Source organism: Antechinus flavipes, chromosome 3, assembly GCF_016432865.1.
Source record: "Antechinus flavipes isolate AdamAnt ecotype Samford, QLD, Australia chromosome 3, AdamAnt_v2, whole genome shotgun sequence".
NCBI lineage: Eukaryota > Metazoa > Chordata > Mammalia > Dasyuromorphia > Dasyuridae > Antechinus > Antechinus flavipes.
The window spans coordinates 634,764,187-634,782,147 of NC_067400.1; the positions used below are offsets into that span (position 1 = coordinate 634,764,187).

General features: G+C 40.0%; 1 protein-coding gene and 1 long non-coding RNA gene across 2 annotated transcripts in view; one reads left to right on the top strand and one right to left on the bottom strand.

Annotated features, from left to right (window-relative positions):
• Positions 1-17,961, bottom strand: part of LOC127556925 (uncharacterized) — a 72,539-nt gene that overhangs the window by 22,427 nt on the left and 32,151 nt on the right. The gene's annotated exons all lie outside the window — the stretch shown is intronic.
• The window catches only part of LOC127556915 (sulfotransferase 2A1-like), a 34,244-nt gene continuing 30,215 nt past the window's right edge, over positions 13,933-17,961 (top strand). The window contains exons 1-2 of the mRNA XM_051990434.1: positions 13,933-14,170; positions 16,767-16,975. Of these exons, the coding sequence (XP_051846394.1) occupies positions 14,029-14,170; positions 16,767-16,975 (351 nt within the window). The 5' untranslated portion in view covers positions 13,933-14,028. The remainder of the gene's footprint in view (positions 14,171-16,766; positions 16,976-17,961) is intronic.

A 17,961-nucleotide genomic window follows, 5' to 3' on the forward strand; every position in this document is an offset into this window, starting at 1 on the left:
GTTCATATAAATCTCTCCAGGCTTTTCTGAAATTATCCTGCTGGTCATTTCTTACAGAACAATAATATTCCATAAATGTTGAGTTCTTGTTCTTCTTTAAAATATATAAGATGATTCTTTCTGGGAGCGAGTTGGTTTCTTGGGGAAGTTTTCTGGATGCAGTCTTAGTTGCAGTTGAAAGTAATAATCACCCAAATGCAGCCAGCTGGTAAAAATCAAACGTTTATTTTCTCCTTCCAAAATAGCCTGGTTAGTTGAGGCCTATCTCTCTGCTTGTTTCCAAGAGCTCTTACAGATTGTCCTTTGCTTCTGTCTCTGCTTTCTTCAGCCTCCAATCCAGCTCCACTCTTCATGTAATTCCGCTGAAATCTGACCGAGAGCCTCTGTCTGTCTCTTATATATTAGAGAGAGGAATTGTGGGATATGAGAGAGAGGGATTATGGGTTTTCTCCCATAGTGCTCTCTGGCCCTAAGAGCTTCAAGGGAGGTGTATATATTCATATACTACAATTTATTCAGTCATTCTCCAATCCAATTGATGGGCATTCACTCAGTTTCCAGTTTCTGGCCATTACAAAGAGGGCTGCCACAAACAAAGAATAGTTTCTAAAAGAAAAACTACTTATCTTGATAGGTTTTCTTTTTTTGGGGGGAGGGGAAATGTAATGGACAAGACCTTGGAGAAATATACTTGAGGCAAGGATTCTTACAACAAGGTGTTAAGTCAGTGGAATTGATGATACAATGGTGATCTAGTTTAGCATGGTGATTAATAGTTCTCTAGTTCAGTATGATTGATTCAATCTTACAACAAATAATCATTCCCTAGTGATATAATGATTGGCTTATACTCAGTATAATGAAGGGATTTAATTGTAATCGAGTATTTAAGAGGTCAGAGTCAGACCTAGAGGAGGACTCAAAGAAACATGAAGACAGAGACCCTTGTTGTGGCTGGCCTGTCCTCCTTCACTTCTCCACTAAGTGGACCAAGTAAGACCAAAGCCAATCTGAAGATCCCTCAGAAAGTTATCCTGGTCCCAGGCAAAGGATACGTGGACCAAGTAAGACCAAAGCCAATCTGAAGATCCCTCAGAAAGTTATCCTGGTCCCAGGCAAAGGATACAGACTGTGAAGGAGATAATAAAGATGTTGGGCTTTATTCCTGACTATTCTTGTGATGATTATTCTGCTGAAACCAAGGCCTATTCAGAGGACCACCAGAGAGCTAGCCAGAACATTATAGGGGAAGATCTGTACAGGGGAAGGGAGGGAGAATGGAAAAGAATTTGGAACTCAAAGTTTTAAAACAAATGTAAAAAAAATTGTTTATATATATATATATATATATATATATATATATATATAGAGAGAGAGAGAGAGAGAGAGAGAGAGAGAGAGAGAGAGAGAGATTTGAGGTATGACCTTCTGAGAACTGTCTATAATATTCCTCCTCCCAATTTTCAGTTTTACTTCTGATCTTGGCTACATTTCTTTTATTTATACAATGCCCTTTTTAATTGAATGTAATTACAACTATCCATTTTACACTTTACTGTGTTTTCTCTCCCTTATTTGTTCACAAATTATTGCCTGTCCATAAGTCTGATAAGTGACATATTTCATAGCTTCAAAATTTCTGGTAATATATATTTTTATAACTAGGTTATATATACATTTTAATCTTTTCTGGGTAAATGGAATAAGACAATAGTCTATGACCATTATTATGCCATATTGCTTTTCAGTTTTCCCCAAAATTTTTATCAGAAAATAACTTCTTATCCCGAAATCTCAAGTTTTCACATTTGTCAATTACCAAGTACTATAATTATTTGTTGCTATAAATTGTGTCTACTTTCTGTCATTGATTTGCATTTCTATTTCTTAGTCATACCAGATAGTTTTTACAATGACTGTCTTATAAGATACTAGTACTAGTAACCTGCTGTCCTTACTTTTTTTTATTAGCTCCTCTGAGATTCTTGACTGGCCCTACAAATGAATTTTGTTATTTTTTCTTATTCAGTAAAATGATTTTTTTGGTAATTTGATTAGGATGGCATTGAATTTATAAATTAGTTTGGGTAAATTTGTCATTTTTATCATATTGCTTCTGTCTATCCATGAACATTTAATACTTCTCCAATTTATATTTGATTATATTTGTATAAAAATTTTAAATATAATTTGGTTATATACTTCTTGTGTTTGTGTTGACAGCATGCTTCCAGGTATTTTATACTATTTAGAGTTATTTTAAATGGGATATTTCTTACCATTTCTTGCAGAATTTTGTTTGTGATACATGGAATGATGATAAATAATATGGATTTACTTCCCATCCTGCTACTTTCCTAAAGTTATTGTTTCTACCAACTTTTTAGTTGAGTTTTTGGGATTTTCCAAGTGTACCATATTGTCTGTAACGACAGAGAGAGTTTTATAACTTTGTTTTCTATTCAGATCCCTTTAAAATCTTTTTTTCCCTGCTATTGCTATTGCTAGGATTTCAAATATAATATTGGTGGCAATGAGTATCTTTGTTTCATACCTGATCTTACTGGGAAGATTTCTTAGCTTAATACCTTTACAAATACTAACTAATGGTTCTAGAATATTATTGTTCTGTAAGAAATGATCTGCAGGATGATTTCAGAAAGGCCTGGAGAGACTTAAATGTACTGATGCTTAGTGAAAAGGGCAGGACCAGGAGGTCATTATATAATTCAACAACAATACCATATGATGATCACTTCTGATGGAAGTGGCTCTCTTCAGCAATGAAATGAACCAAATCAGTTCCATTTGTTCAATAATGAATAGAACCAGTTACACCCAGTGAAAGAACTCTGGGAAATGAATGTGAACCACTACATAGAATTCCCAATCCCTCTGTTTTTGTCCACTTGCATTTTTGATTTCCTTCACAGGCTAATTGTACATTATTTCAAAGTCCAATTCTTCTTGTGCAACAAAATAACTGTATGGATATGTATACATATGTTGTATTTAACATATACTTTAACATTTTTAGCATGTATTGGTCTACCTACTATCTGGGGGAGGGGAATGAAGGGAAAGAGGGGAAAAGTGGAACAAAAGGTTTTGCAATTGTCAATGCTGAAAAATTACCCATGCATATATCTTGTAAATAAAAAGCTATTTAAAAAAAATAGAATTTATGGTCCTACCCCCAACCTGTTAGAATTGGATTGATGGTCTCTGCCTGGAGATTCCAGCTCACCAGAGTTTGGACTCCATCCCACTTTGTGTACCTTAGCTTAGAGTCAGATATATGTCTCTGGGAACTCACATTTTCTGCTGGATCCTTTGGACATCTGCCCTGGAGGCAACACACCCTCCCGGCACAATCTCTCTCTAATGTTATGGTTAGTTTTCTGGAGGTCTTGAGACCAGCCTTCGTTTCAGCTGAGTAATCATCATGAGAACAGACAGGGATAAAATCTAAATTCTTTATTGTCTCCTTCACAGTCTGTCTCTTTGCCTGGGGCCCAAGTTAGCTTGGTCAGAGTAGAGAAATGAAGGAGGACAGGCCAGCCACCACAGTGGTGGGAGATGGAGTGATTGTCTCTTGTTTAGTCCTTGTTGGTTCTTATATACAGACTATTATAATAACATCATTGTAGGTGTCAACCTTGTAGAATAGGTGTCAATTTTGCAGAACTATATTAAGTACTAAGTACATGTAATACTAAATAACCATTGTTTTATCAATTCCACTGAGTTAACACCTCCGGCATTACAAATAGGCATGTGGAATGGGAGCAGAGGCAAGAAATTAGGAACAAGAGCAGTAATTAGAAGGATTCAAGAGAAAGTACTTGCTGCATCTGGAGAGACCTGCCTACATGGAGAATCTCAAGGGATTTGTGTTTGTGAAAAGGGTACCCTTCTTTCCCAGGATCTCCAATGTGGAGGCAATTGGAAGGAGGTGGATGAGTTTGAGTTTGGGGACAAAGATTAATATTATAATATAGCTTACAAAAGTCAGATAAAGAGCAGGCAGAGGGAGGGGAGGCTGGAGGAGATAAGCTATGTCCTCTTCCTAGGTCTTAGACCTCAAAGACGAAAGGGACTTGAGACTCCAGCTAGCTCATCCTCCTCCTTGGACAGCTGAGGTTCTTATACTTTGGTATGTTATGGAACCTTCTGGCAGAAAGTTTGCTGAATTCCCTAAGCCCCTTATCAGAACACGATTTTGAAATAATTGAGAGTGCTAAATTTCAACAAGAGATTAGTGAAATTAAATTTATAATTTCCCCACCCCCACCTAATCCCCTACTATTAGTCATAGTTCTGGAGGCCCCTGGGAAGACTTCAGAGGACTTCTGGATGGCTGTCCCATGAGCTTTCCCTAGTGCCAGTAACAGTGACATACTGCAGAGATTCTGCCAAAATTAGCCATCCCAGAACCACCAAATGTGAGAGTTGGAGGAGACCCCACCAGCCCATGAGCCATGATGTCATGAACATGGTGTGTTCCCTGGTTTATGAGCTGGATTTGAGTGAGACAGAGTTGTACAAAGTGGTCAGCCTGATGACAGTGAAATGGACAGACATGAGATAGACAGCTCAGACCAGATTATTTAATTTAAAGCATCCTTTATTGGCTGACCAGCCAGTGACTTACCCCACTAGGACAGGCTAGTAGAGATCTGCCAAGAACCTTTAGTGAGGTTCACTTTTAAGCGCATTTGCCACATCCTGGTACAGCCTTGCGGTTACAGATTTTGGAAATCACTGATGCAGTTTCTCGTTTACAATAGGGAAATGTCTGGCTATGAGTGAGCACACAACGGAACCTGTTGACATGTTTTGCAATATTGTCCTGACTCTGTTAGGTACACACTTCTCGGAAAGTCTGGGACTTCAAACATTTCTCGGAAAATCTATGGTCTCATGAACTGGCGGATGAGGTCCAGCTGAACATAACACTTCCCTTAATTTAGTTTGAGCAACATTTGCCTATAAGCCTGAGGCCCCTTGACCCAGGGATGAGGGGGTCAGTCCATTTCACTCCCCTCTTTTTATGTTCATAGTTGTGACTCATCTGAGGCCAACAGGGAATAAGTCATACTCAGGGAGCATACATACATACATACATACAACTGGCCTCCCAGTCATCCAACCACTTACGCAAGGAAGTGAGCGATTTCCTAATGACCCTTGACTGACTTGACAACCTCTGCTAGGGAGCCCACTGATTTTTCTAAATGGGTGATGAGACTCTCTAGAGTCTGCATCAACCTGAGAGCTAAGAAGGCAAATGTAAGGCTGGAGAAACTGAGGCAAGATAGAGATCAGAGAACTCCCAACATTCTGCTAATTGGAGAGTTTGATTCACTGGACAGGACTCTGTTCTCTCTCTTTTTTTCATAATTATAACTTTTTATTGACAGAGCCCATGCCTGGGTAATTTTTAACAACATTATCCCTTGTACTCACTTCTGTTCCAACTTTTCCACTCCCTCCCTCCACCTCCTCCCCCAGATGGCAAGAAGTCCTATACATGTTAAATATTTCACAGTATTTCCTAGATACAATATATGTGTGCAGAACTGAACAGTTCTCTTGTTACACAGGAAGAATTGGATTCAGAAGGTAAAAATAGCCGGGAACAAAAACAAAAATGCAAACAGACAGGACTCTATTCTCAAAGTATCCAGTGGTGAATGTGAGTTTGACCAAGTCATGGGTTGGGTCAGAACACTGAGAGTGGGAATAGCAATCTGATTCTGACAGTGTGGTGGGAGACACTGGACATTCTGATAGGAGCCAGGAAGTCTGAGATCCCCCTTATCTTGAGTCTCACATTAACAATTTATAACCTTAGAGCAAGTGGCTCTCATTCTTAATGAATCAGATGCAACTAAGGGGATTGAAGCAGAACAATTAAGGAAACTGAGACAGAACAATTTAGGGAAACTGAGGCAGAACACTTTAGAGGACTGTGGCACAACATTACACACTCTCTCTTCTGAATCCTACATGAAGCAAATAAACCAAAATAAAATTAGAAAAGGAAAAAAATGCAAGGACAAGTCTCTCCCTGATAACCCCAGAGTTAACAGCAGTACAAAGGCTCCCTGTTGCAAACATGTCAGGTCCTCTGTTGTTGGAGCACCATCTCAGCCAGAGAATGCAGTTTGAGATGGACAGTTCACTGTGAGTTCAGTGGTCTGCAGTCATTTGTGCATTTAACTTAGTCTCTGCTTATAGAGCAGCAGGGCTCAATGGTCAAGGCCCATTCAGAGGGGCAACCCTCTCCATGAGAGAAAGGTGAGGCTTGGAGTAGCTTCACCTGTCCCTGCCCAGATGAACAGACAGGGCTGCAGAAAGGATCAAATTGCCGAGCAGATTGTTCACAGGTAGACCATCAAGACAGGCAAACCCCAAACTTTTCGATGCCTGATATCAAATTACAAGGTTCTTTGAGATTGCTGAAATACTAATTAATGAACTGGGGTTACAGGACTGGAAAAACAGATCAGAGAGACTGCCAGTCCCAAGACAGGTGTCTGATTTCTGGTTGTTTCTAAAAAAAAAAAAAAAAATTAATCCCCAAAACTGAGTTCGCTAGGGCAATTCTGACAGAATAAGGGGTTTCTATTAGAAAAATATACCAGTTTCCCCAATGTTCTCCCTTTTTTTTTTTCATGGAAAGGAATTTTCAAATGACCAATCCACATATAAATCCCAAGAGTGAATCAAAATCCCTATCCATAACAGACTAGTGCAATATCATTTCCTAAAAATCCCTCAAACATAACAGCATCAGTTACATAGTTTTAACAATTTCCAACCCAAATCTTAAACACACAGAATCAGATGACCCAGTCAAGGTTTAACAGTCAGTCATCAACCATTCCCAAAGTCCTCCATATCAGTCCAAAGTTCACTAGAAGCAGGGTCCATAGTTTCATTTAAAAACTGCTGCAGGTTGAGAAATGGTCAGGGGCTCTCATTCCATGCAGAGGGTGGGTGTGCCATGCTGACATTCAAAGCTGATCAAGGTCCCAGAAGCAAGTCAATATCTGTGATTTGACACAAATCTAACAAATAAAAGTTAGAACGTCTGAGATTAAAAAGACTGGTCCACAAGATTGCTGCAAAATGTGAAGAGCCAGCAGCTTCCTATGTGAAGAGATGACTGCTTTATAGGATACACACCAGCTGTAGATTCAAGTCTTAACAGTAGTTAGGTCTCACAAACCACTGTTAATTGTCCTCTTATCATTTAGAAACCTTAAAAAACAAAACAAAACACAAATACCCAATAACAGACAGATGACCAGGCTAAATACTTATTTTCCTAAGCATTTAGGATACAATGATTATATATAATCAGGCTGAAAACAGCAAGGTATGACATAATTGAATTGCATTAACAATTCTGTTGACCATTGCTCTGACCATAGAGATCAGTTATGGAGGAAAAATTGCAAGAACTTAACACGAACAGTCAAAATTCAACCTTTAGCACATACAGGATAAAATAGCTTTAACCCAGTTTTATTCCAATAAATTGTCCCACTAACTGTCAGAGAGTGGAGCTTTAAAACTCCCATAAAGCATTAACTAATTAATTTATAAGCCCAAGAAACTTTACCTCCCATAACAGGTTCCATTAATCAAATTTCAGATAAATCCTAAACAGATATTTATCATAACCTTTAGTGATAACAGTAAGAAATTTGTCCCAATAAGTTCACAACTTAAACAATTATCTAAGTAGATATTTCATAAGTGAACGTTATACATACAAATCAGTTTGTTTTTAAAATACCCAATACGTAGAAAAATATCGCAAATTGCATATTGTCCATGACAGAAACATTTTCAGAAGGACAAAGAAAAACTATTTGTTGGAATCCTTACAAACTGCTAACTAATTAGAGTTGATCTAATCTTACAAGAAGATGTTTTGGGCAGAACCTGAAACAAGGTACTAAGTAGGACTAATTAATACAAGGCTTGTGTTTACACCTTTACTCATTGGAGTTCACAAGTATGGGAGACTCACAAAGTAAACTTTGTACCTTTATGAGTTCACACCTCCCTTGAAGCTCTTTGGGCCAGAGAGCACTATGGGAGAAAACCCATAATCCCTCTCTCTCATATCCCACAATTCCTCCCTCTTGGATAAAAAAAACAGACAGAGGCTCTCGGTCAGATTTCAGTGGAGTTACGCCAGAAGCCCTCTCTCCGAGGCAAGGCAAGAGAGAATATATATTCCACTTGGCTGGCTGGTCGCAGAAGAGAGTTCAGCTGCATTGGAGAGGAGTTGGTGGCTGGGCTCCTGCACGCCCCCCACTGAGACCAAGCTGGTCTGAAAGATTCACCAGAAAGCTAGCCGAGCCCCAAGTGAACGAGACAAGAGATTCATTCCATCTCTGTGTTGGTTGGAGGCTGAAGAAAGCAGAGGCAGAGGCTGAAGGACAGAACCTTTGGATTTGGAGACATCTGGAGGGCTCTAAGCTAAACCAGCTGTGTTTTGAGAAGAACAAGAACTCCAACATTTGAACTCCAACATTTTGTCGCCCGAACAGGGACCGACAAAATCCTGATTCCAGGGAAGGCACCCAGAGAGAACTTTTATAATATTTTAAAGAAGAACAAGAACACAACATTTGAACACCAACAACTATTAATTTCAGAGGGCCTTTAAATAACCTCAGGATGACCCAATACAATCAATTTAAAACTTATACAGAATGTCCAAATACCACATAAGAGAATCTGAAAAATTCTTTAAACTTTTAGACACAATCCTGCCAAAATATGGAGCACATTTATCACCATATTCCTCAAACAAAAAAACCATTATGTACCAAGAAACAATTAACCTACAAGTAAGCCTGTCCCTTTAAATCTGTTTGCTGCACTGGCAGTAACTTGATTAAAATAAAAATGGCTGGAACACACTTAGGGGAGTGAGGGGAGGAGAGGATTCCATGTGGCCATCCTTCCCTCACTCCTGCACTCCTGGACAAAAATTTTCTTCTTTTTTTACACAGGAATCCTTCTCAAGATGTAGCCTATCGGTTTATTCCCAAGTCTACCAGATTCCCAACTTTCTCCTTCTTTCATGTTCCAACAACTTTAACTAGATGCTCTACTGCTAAAGTAGCAGAAAGCAGTAGGGGTGGGGCAGGTGAGTCGAATCTTTATCTTTGAAGACAAAAGATCTTCTTCCCATTTCTCTCTCCCCCACCTCTTCTTCCTGTTGCCAAAAACCTTTCTCTTACTTCTTAAAATGATGCAAACTTTTAATTGATCCTACAAACCAATCCTTCATAAATCACCTGCATTCTTCTTTTCAGTTCTCTTCCAAACTTTTAAGATTCACAATATAGTGAATAGCTAGATAACTCCATAAAACATAACTTACAATGCTAACAAATAAACTGAATCAAACCAAACTTCTTCTTTTTTTCTCTTCCTGAGTGTTTGTCTGACCACAATTAGCATGCCTCTTATCTATCCAGGCAGAGCTTGAATTGTATTGCCCTTTCCCTTCCTCCTTAAATCAGGATACTTTTTTTTTTTTTAGTAATAAAGGTATCAATATTTAAACAAATTCCAAGATAAACAATCCAGCATGCAAAGGCAATAGCAAAATTATATTTCCCATAATTTCAGAATCTTCCCAATATTCCTAATCAAATGTTTTCTCCTATCCTGAGTTTCCATCAGATAAAGCTTTATTGTCCTCTACTCTAGCAGACTCTAAAAACTGCTTTAAGGGAAAAACTTTCCTGTCAGTTTAAAATGGCAAGTTCCATTTACTTGCAAATTAGTACAATAGGTTAAAAAGTTTAAAATCACAAGCAAATTTTCAAATAGCCAATCGCAAATTTCTTAATCATTGTTCTTAAAACTTAACAGAGCTCTTAACTTAATAAAACAGACAAACAAATCACACAGAACACATACAACTAGAAGAATGCCCCCAAAAGGGGCTCAGAATCAGATCAGAGCAGATGTGTCTACATTTAGACACCCATGACCATCACACAGAATCCTGTGGAGGTTGGCAAGGGGACTTTAGCGCTGCATCCAGTTTACCCCACTTGCTACCAATACAGGAGTACTCACCAGACCAGACAGGTGACTGCAAGATAGTTAGGCAGCTGCAGGGGCCCCTCAAAATCTTATTAACCAGAACTGGCTTTTAGGATGTTCTGTGCCAATTTTGAACTGAATCAAAAATTTGGTCTCACTCTCCTGGTCCACAGAAAGAGATTTCTGGAAACTGGGGCTATCTCTCGGTGGCCACCCCCTAGGATCCATAACCAATTTCACCCTCCAAGGAGAAGGACAGGGAAAGGGACTGGCTGTCAGACTGAGCCAAAGGCTTATCTCGGTGGAACCTTCAAATGAAATGGACAGACACAAGATAGACAGCTCAGACCAGATTATTTAATTTAAAGCATCCTTTATTGGCTGGCCGGCCAGTGACTGACCCCACTAGGACAGGCTAGTAGAGATCTGCCAAGAACCTTTAGTGAGGTTCACTTTTAAGCGCATTTGCCACATCCTGGTACAGTCTTGTCATTACAGTTTTGGAAATCACTGACACAGTTTCTCATTTACAATAGGGAAATGTCTGGATGTGAGGAGCACACAACAGAACCTGTTGACAGAGTGTCAGCATTTGTGGCAGAAGTAGTCTTAAACATATCATAATAATATGTGTGGCAAGGTTTGACTCACATTGTCTTCTCTGGAACTTCTCTCTGTGTAGAGACTTCATGTGGTATCCTTGTGATTTTTGTTAGTACTTCTTTCTCAGAGATCAACCCCCCCCTCCCCAATCCTTCCCCCCCGCCCTGGGAGTTCGCTCATCAAATTTGATGTAGGATTTACTCAGGGAACAACTTTGAATGGAGCTCTTGATATGGGATAGCCTGTAGTTTATTTCATATAGTCTTTCCTGGTGACCACAGCAGTGACCATATTTCACAGTCCCTAGATATCCCCCAAGTTAGCAAAGCCACAAGCAACAAATGGGAGAATTGGAAGAGGTCAGTTCTAAACAAGACTAACCTCTCTCTGTCTGTCTTGCTGTCTCTTTCTCTTTCACACACACACACACACACACACACACACACACACACACACACATATACTGGCTCCAAGGTTTGCCATATGGCAGAAAAATTATCCATATGATTGCTTTTCTGAATACTTCTTATGGAATCTATGGAAACCAACTGGTTCGATTACTCCTTATTCAGGATATGTCCAGGTTACAATAGTGAGTCTAGTTTGGTTCACTAGGCCCTAGTTTTAAAGATTTCTCTTTTGGGCTTCGGTTCTGAATTAATCAGCACATTAACCTCTCCAGGATAACTACTTTCTGTGTCCTTCTGGGTTGTGAGTGAACTATCTTTCATTCATTTACGTTATGTAAATGTCATCAGAATGTGATCATTTCCTTTATGTTTAATGATGGATTTTTTTCTATCAGAATATGCTAAACAAATTACAAAAAAAAAAACTCATGAAATTTTTTTTAGTGGCAATCATTATTGACTGGGAACTTACTGCTTTTGCTGTTAAACTGAAAAACAAGTGTGGCTTGCCCTGAGATGCAGGCATGGGAATTTGTGATGAATGATAATGACTCTTAAACGAGCCTTTACTTGCTTTCAGTGATAGATCCAAGTGTACTTGTTTGAATGGTTGTTAAGCCCACTTTACCAGTGAAAGGAAAATGCCAAAAAGTGTTCTCCAGCCTTTCAGAGGAAATGCTCATAGTCCCAGGCTGCTTATATGAATATGACCCAGTCCAGGCTGCATTCAGCTCTGGGAGACCTAAAGCAAATGGTTCTTCAGTTTTTCCCCTTAATCCTGCAAGGTCCATGTTTTTCTGGAGGTCTCTGGCTACAGACCAGATTGAGTAAAGGAGGGTAATCAGAAGGAACAGCCAATAGCCTTATAGGGCTCCAAATTCCCCAGAACATTCCTTCACAAGGTCAGTTTCGGAAAGCAGTGGCTTCCCTCTTCTTGGGCCTTTGTTGCTCCTCAACAGAGGACAGAGGATTTCTCATTTGTCCAGAGTTGCTTATTATGGGCTGGGTAATGTAGGGTGGTCTTTCTAGTAAGAGAAGCAGAAAGTAAAGGCTTCTGTTGCTTAATGGCTTCATCTGTAAGCTCTGCCACATTCAGAAGTGAACCTGGTGGGGACCATTCCTGGTAAAAATGGAGCCAACTCTTCACAAAGATAAGGGTTGTAGAGGGAAATATATGTACCAGTTATGGGGGATTTAGTTGTTCTTCTGCTCCTCCTATATCTTATCAGAAACTATTCCATTGTAAAAACTAATGGCTAATGATTGCTTATCATTAATAACCTGTAACCACAATTATAGTTGTGGACATGTGGCTCCAATTACCCTTTGTATCTCCCTCTCATTCTGTCCTTGAAGCTAAAACAAACAGATCTGACATCTCTTCCCCATGATACGCCTTCAGAAGTCTTAAAGGTATATGTAGCATGAAAACTGACTCAGGATATGGTCTTTTTCAGGTAATATTTGTTATTTTGATCCCATGTTATTTTAATTCAGCTGTACTTCTTGCCAGAAAGACCCAAGGGATTTAGATTCTTTGGCTTTGATCATTCTTATATCAGAAAACCCAATCCCAAAGCTTCTTCTTCTTCTTTTTTTTTTTAATAACTTTTTATTGATAGAACGCATGCCAGGGTAATTTTTTACAGCATTATCCCTTGCATTCACTTCTGTTCCGATTTTTCCCCTCCTTCCCTCCACCCCTTTCCCCAGATGGCAAGCAGTCCTTTACATGTTGAATGGGTTGCAGTATATCCTAGATACAATATATGTGTGCAGAACTGAACAGTTTTCTTGTTGCACAGGGAGAATTGAATTCAGAAGGTATAAATAACCTGGAAAGAAAAATAAAAATGCAAGCAGTTTATATTCATTTCCCAGTGTTCTTTCTCTGGGTGTAGCTGCTTCTTTCCATCTTTGATCAATTAAGGCTCTCTTTATCGAAGAGATCCACTTCTGTTGGAATCCTTACTAACTGCTAACTAATTAGAGTTGATCTAATCTTACAAGAAGATGTTTTGGGCAGAACCTGAAACAAGGTACTAAGTAGAACTAATTAATACAAGGCTTGTGTTCACACCTTTACTCATTGGAGTTCAATGAGTTCACACCTCCCTTGAAGCTCTTTGGGCCAGAGAGCACTATGGGAGAAAACCCACAATCCCTCTCTTGAGCATAAATAGAGCTTCAATGGGCCAGTCGAGGAAGTTCTTCATAGTGAAGAAGCTACAAGTCGAGATTTCACTGGAATGACATGAAGAATGGAGCTGGCTGGAGGCTGAAGAAAGCAGAGGCAGAGGCTGAAGGACCAGACCTTTGGATTTGGCGACATTCGGAGGGAGCTCTTGGAACCAAGCAGAGAGATAGACCTCTAAGCTAACTGGGCTATACTGGAGATAATAAAAGATCTGAACTTTTATCACCTGGCTGTGTTTTTGAGAAGAAAAAGATCACAACATTTGAACTCCCAACACACTTCCATCAGAATACATCCTCAAACAGTATCATTGTTGAGGTATATAATGATCTCCTGGTTCTGCTCATTTCACTCAGCATCAGTTCATGTAAGTCTCGTCAGTCCTCTCTATATTCATCCTGCTGGTCATTCCTTACAGAACAATAATATTCCATAACATTCATATACCACAATTTACTCAACCATTCTCCAATTGATGGACATCCTTTCATTTTCCAGCTTCTAGCCACTACAAAAAGGGCTGCCACAAACATTTTGGCACATACAGGTCCCTTTCCTTTCTTTAGTCCAATCCCAAAGCTTCTTAACCCTCCCACCTTCCCTTTGGCTAATCAACAAGTGGTGATTGACCAAAGCTTGCACAGAGTCAAGAAAACAGCAGCAGGAACAGGAGCAGCAGTGACACAGATCCAGAAGAAAAGTGTCACCTAGCTAGAAGCCAACTGACCAATGGAGAATTCCAAGAAATTCCTGTTTTTCAAGGGAATCCCTCTCCTTCCCCAATTTTATGATGTGGAACATATTCAAAGAATGCAAGATGAGTTTGAATTTCAGGATGAAGATGTCATAATAGTGACCTACCCTAAATCAGGTAAGAAGCAGGGAGAGGAAACAGGACATGGGGAAGGAGGCTAGAAGAGATGAGCTTTCTTCTTCTGTTCCTCTACATTCTAGGCTCAGACCTCAGAGAACAAAGAGACTTTAGACTGCAGGTAGCTCAACCTTCTCATTGGTGACCAGTTAAAATAATTAGATGGAAAGCTAAACATTAGGAAAAAGTTATTAAAAACAATGTTGTCCCTCTCAACTTCATGGATCCTCTAAATCTCTTTATAGTTACCCTTGGATTTTCATGGACCTCAGATTATGAACCCAAGGCATAAACAGAGTATCTTAAGACACTTAGATGGTAAAATAAAGTGAGAGTGATTCATCTTGGTGAGTTCAAATCTGGACTTAGACATTTCATTTCAATTTAGTCATTTAAACCTGTTTGCCTCAGTTTCCTCATCTGTAAAATAAGTTGGAGAATAGGTAGCAAACCAATCCAATATCCTTGCCAAGAAAACCTCAAATGGTGTCAGGAAGTGTAAGATAAGAGTTCAAAAATTGAATACCAATAATAGGGTCTGAGAAGGAAAGAAGCTGGGTAGGAGCCAAAAGGTCACCAAAAAAAGAGACAGAGGAGACCTATAATCCTGACATCACAGTCCCTCTTTGCTTGTGCTTGTCCCTCAAGAATGTGTCCTGATCCTCTTTAAAGGAAGAAGTGTTTGAGACACCCCAGGAGGGCCAGGCTAGATTCATGTTCTTGTTCCCAGAGATCAGTGTCATTGGTAGTCAGGGAAAGAGTCACTTGTAGGAAGAGTGGAAAGGGACTATATTCCAGAGAGACTTACAACTGAGACTGGATTTGACATTTCAGCAGAAGGCTTCAGAAGAAGCAGCATTCCAACCCAGGGCTTCCTGACTCCATACCTAACACTTCATTAACTACAACACTCTGAGATCTCTGGAAGGTCACCAAGCTTGCATGGAAATGGTACAACTGGGATTAGAATTCAAATCAAGTCCTCAGACTCCAGGGCAGAGGGGCTCTTGTACACATGCCCTGCTTATACACCCTCAGACCCATAGGGCAAAGGGGCACTTGTACAGCCCTGTTAATCCATGCCTAGAAATGCTCCCTGCTGCCCTCCTCCTATGTGTTTACTTTTTTTTTTTTTTTTTTAGATTGATAAAAAGAGGTTTATTATTAGATAAGCAAAGTTAAAGTATAGAAGAAGGTAGAGATAAGGAGGGCACTGGACAGAGGGTCCAGTGGACAGAGGATCCTCACATGGTAGCCATGTTTGGAATCTCTGCCAAGAGGGGTTCCCAGCGTGGCCTTTTTATAATAGGAGACTTAGCTCGAGGGGCTTTCAGATGTAGCCCCAAAGTTGGCTCATATCCGGGTGGGGCTGGGAACAGGTCAGATCTTCTATTGGAATTCAAAGGGATTAGATAAGCAAAGTTAAAGTATAGGCGAAGGTAGAGATAAGGAGGGCACTGGACAGAGGGTCCAGTGGACAGAGGATCCTCACATGGTAGCCATGTTTGGAATCTCTGCCCTATGTGTTTACTTATGCAGATCTTAAAACATAGAATGCACTTCCCATGCCCATCTCGAGGGGGCAGCTAGGTGGTGTAGTGGATAGCTCACCAGCCCTGAAATAAGAAGGTCCTGAGTTCAAATCTGGCCACAGACACAAAGCTTCCTAGCTGTGTGACCCTGGATAAGTCACTTAACCCCAGTTCTCTCAGGGAAAAAAACAAACAAACAAAAGAACCTAACTCTCTGGTGAAGTTTTATTCCTCCTTTATGGACCAGGAATCTCTGCCTTAACTTCTCAATCCCATCAAGGATGGACCTTCCTCATAACAGCTATTTCTCTCTTACATCTCTCATGCAATCTTCCAGGCAGGTCTAGCTAGTGGCATATGTTTCACAGAATTGCATTGTCTGGGCTCACTTCAAGCCATGACAATGAGTGACATGTACTCTGGGACCACATGCTCTCCCAACTCTGATCACAATACACTGATACACTGTACACTAAGCTAAGACTTTGTACTGGCCATGTCCCCCATGCCTGAAAGGTTCCTCTTCTTCATCTTGGTCTTATACCTTCCTTGGCTATGTGCAGGACTGAGCTCAAATATCATCTTCTATTGGAAGAAACTCCCATAAAACTCCCAACTCCCTGCTCTTTCCTCTCTGAGATCCCCTGCATCCATTCTTTATGTCACTTATAGGAACTGAGTTATTCACATTTCTCCTCTTACCTTAGATTATGAGCCCTTTGTGGTAAGAGACTGAGTTTTTGCCTTCCCTCTGATCCCTAGCACTCAGCACAGGCCTGGCACCCTGTAAGTGCCCCAAAGGTGCTTGTGGAATCACCAGAGTCTCTTTGGTGTAGCCATCCACCTCTCCAGGCACATTCCAATTTCATCTCAATTTAGTAAGCAGCACTCTCTTAGGCAGAGCTGGGGAGTCCTTTCCCCTCCTCTTGTGGAAGTTTTCCACTGGCTTCTTCAAATATGGGCAAGACTGAAATCTGTGAAGCCTCTGCTACCTCAGAGTGTCTGTGATTCTGTGAATAAAATAATCATGAGAGCCTAACCCTTTTGTTTTTTATTCCATGCAGGAACCCATTGGATGATACATATCCTCAGCCTGATCTACTCAAAAGGGGACCCCACTTGGGTTAAATCTGTCCCTTATTGGAAACGTTGTCCCTGGATAGAGATAAAACCTATCATGGAAGTGGTCAAGAACAAGGGAAACTCCCATCTCTTCACTTCCCATCTCCCAGTCCATCTCTTCCCTAAGTCCTATTTCACCAGCAAGGCCAAGGTGAGCACATGAGGGCCCCAATTAAGAGAAAAAGAAACAGATATCTAGGAGTTGGAAGGAAGATGGGACAGAGAGAAGCTGGAGCAACATTTCTGGTCCATATTTCATAGGAATTCAGAGATGGGAGGAGGCAGATGGAGGCTTCTCTCTGCTCTCCATCCTTTAATCCTCCTCATAATTCTCTGCTTGGCCCTTCTGACTATGTCACTGTTCACTTCTACTTCTGATGAGGAAGGGCTAAGGTTATTTGGAGAACATTCAGGGTAAGAGCATGAGACAAAGAAGGGAAAGGAAAAAACATGGAAGCATGAAGAGAATTTAGATAGGTTTGAAGAAATGCTGAAAACTGTATTGGAGATGGGGAAATTTGAAAGGAATTAAAAGACTTCCTGGAGAATGAGTCATAGTATGAAGGGACTCAGGAGAGAGATAATAGCTCTAATTCTAATATCTAAAGGGCCTACATATATATGAATGGTTAGGGTTTTTTTTTTTTTAATGCCTGACTACAAAGGCAAAAACCAGGAGCAATGAGGAGATGTGACAAGTAGGGCTAATTGAGACTAAATGTCAGGAACAACTTACTAATAACAGGATCTGTCACAGAATGACAGGCTTCCCCAAGAAGTGACAGAATCTCTACCCCTGGAGGTTTCCAGTAAAAAGTTGGGAGGCCATTTTTTTTTTGCAATGCCATGGGGAATATTCTCTTGTTTTTCTAAAAATAGCAGTGATAAACAGTGTCCTTAATATGATGAATATTTTTCCAGATCTCCAGATAACATTAAAATGAAACAAGCAGATGATTAGATAGGAACATTAAATATCATCTTCGAGATAATCATACAATAGTCTTTTTTCTGATCAAATGTTAAAATACCTCTTGTTTGCTGATTAGTACCAATCACTTCATTTCTGTAATCGAGGAATACAGACGGTTAGTGTGAGTAGACGTAGCTCATTTCAACTCCTGGACTGAAAAAATA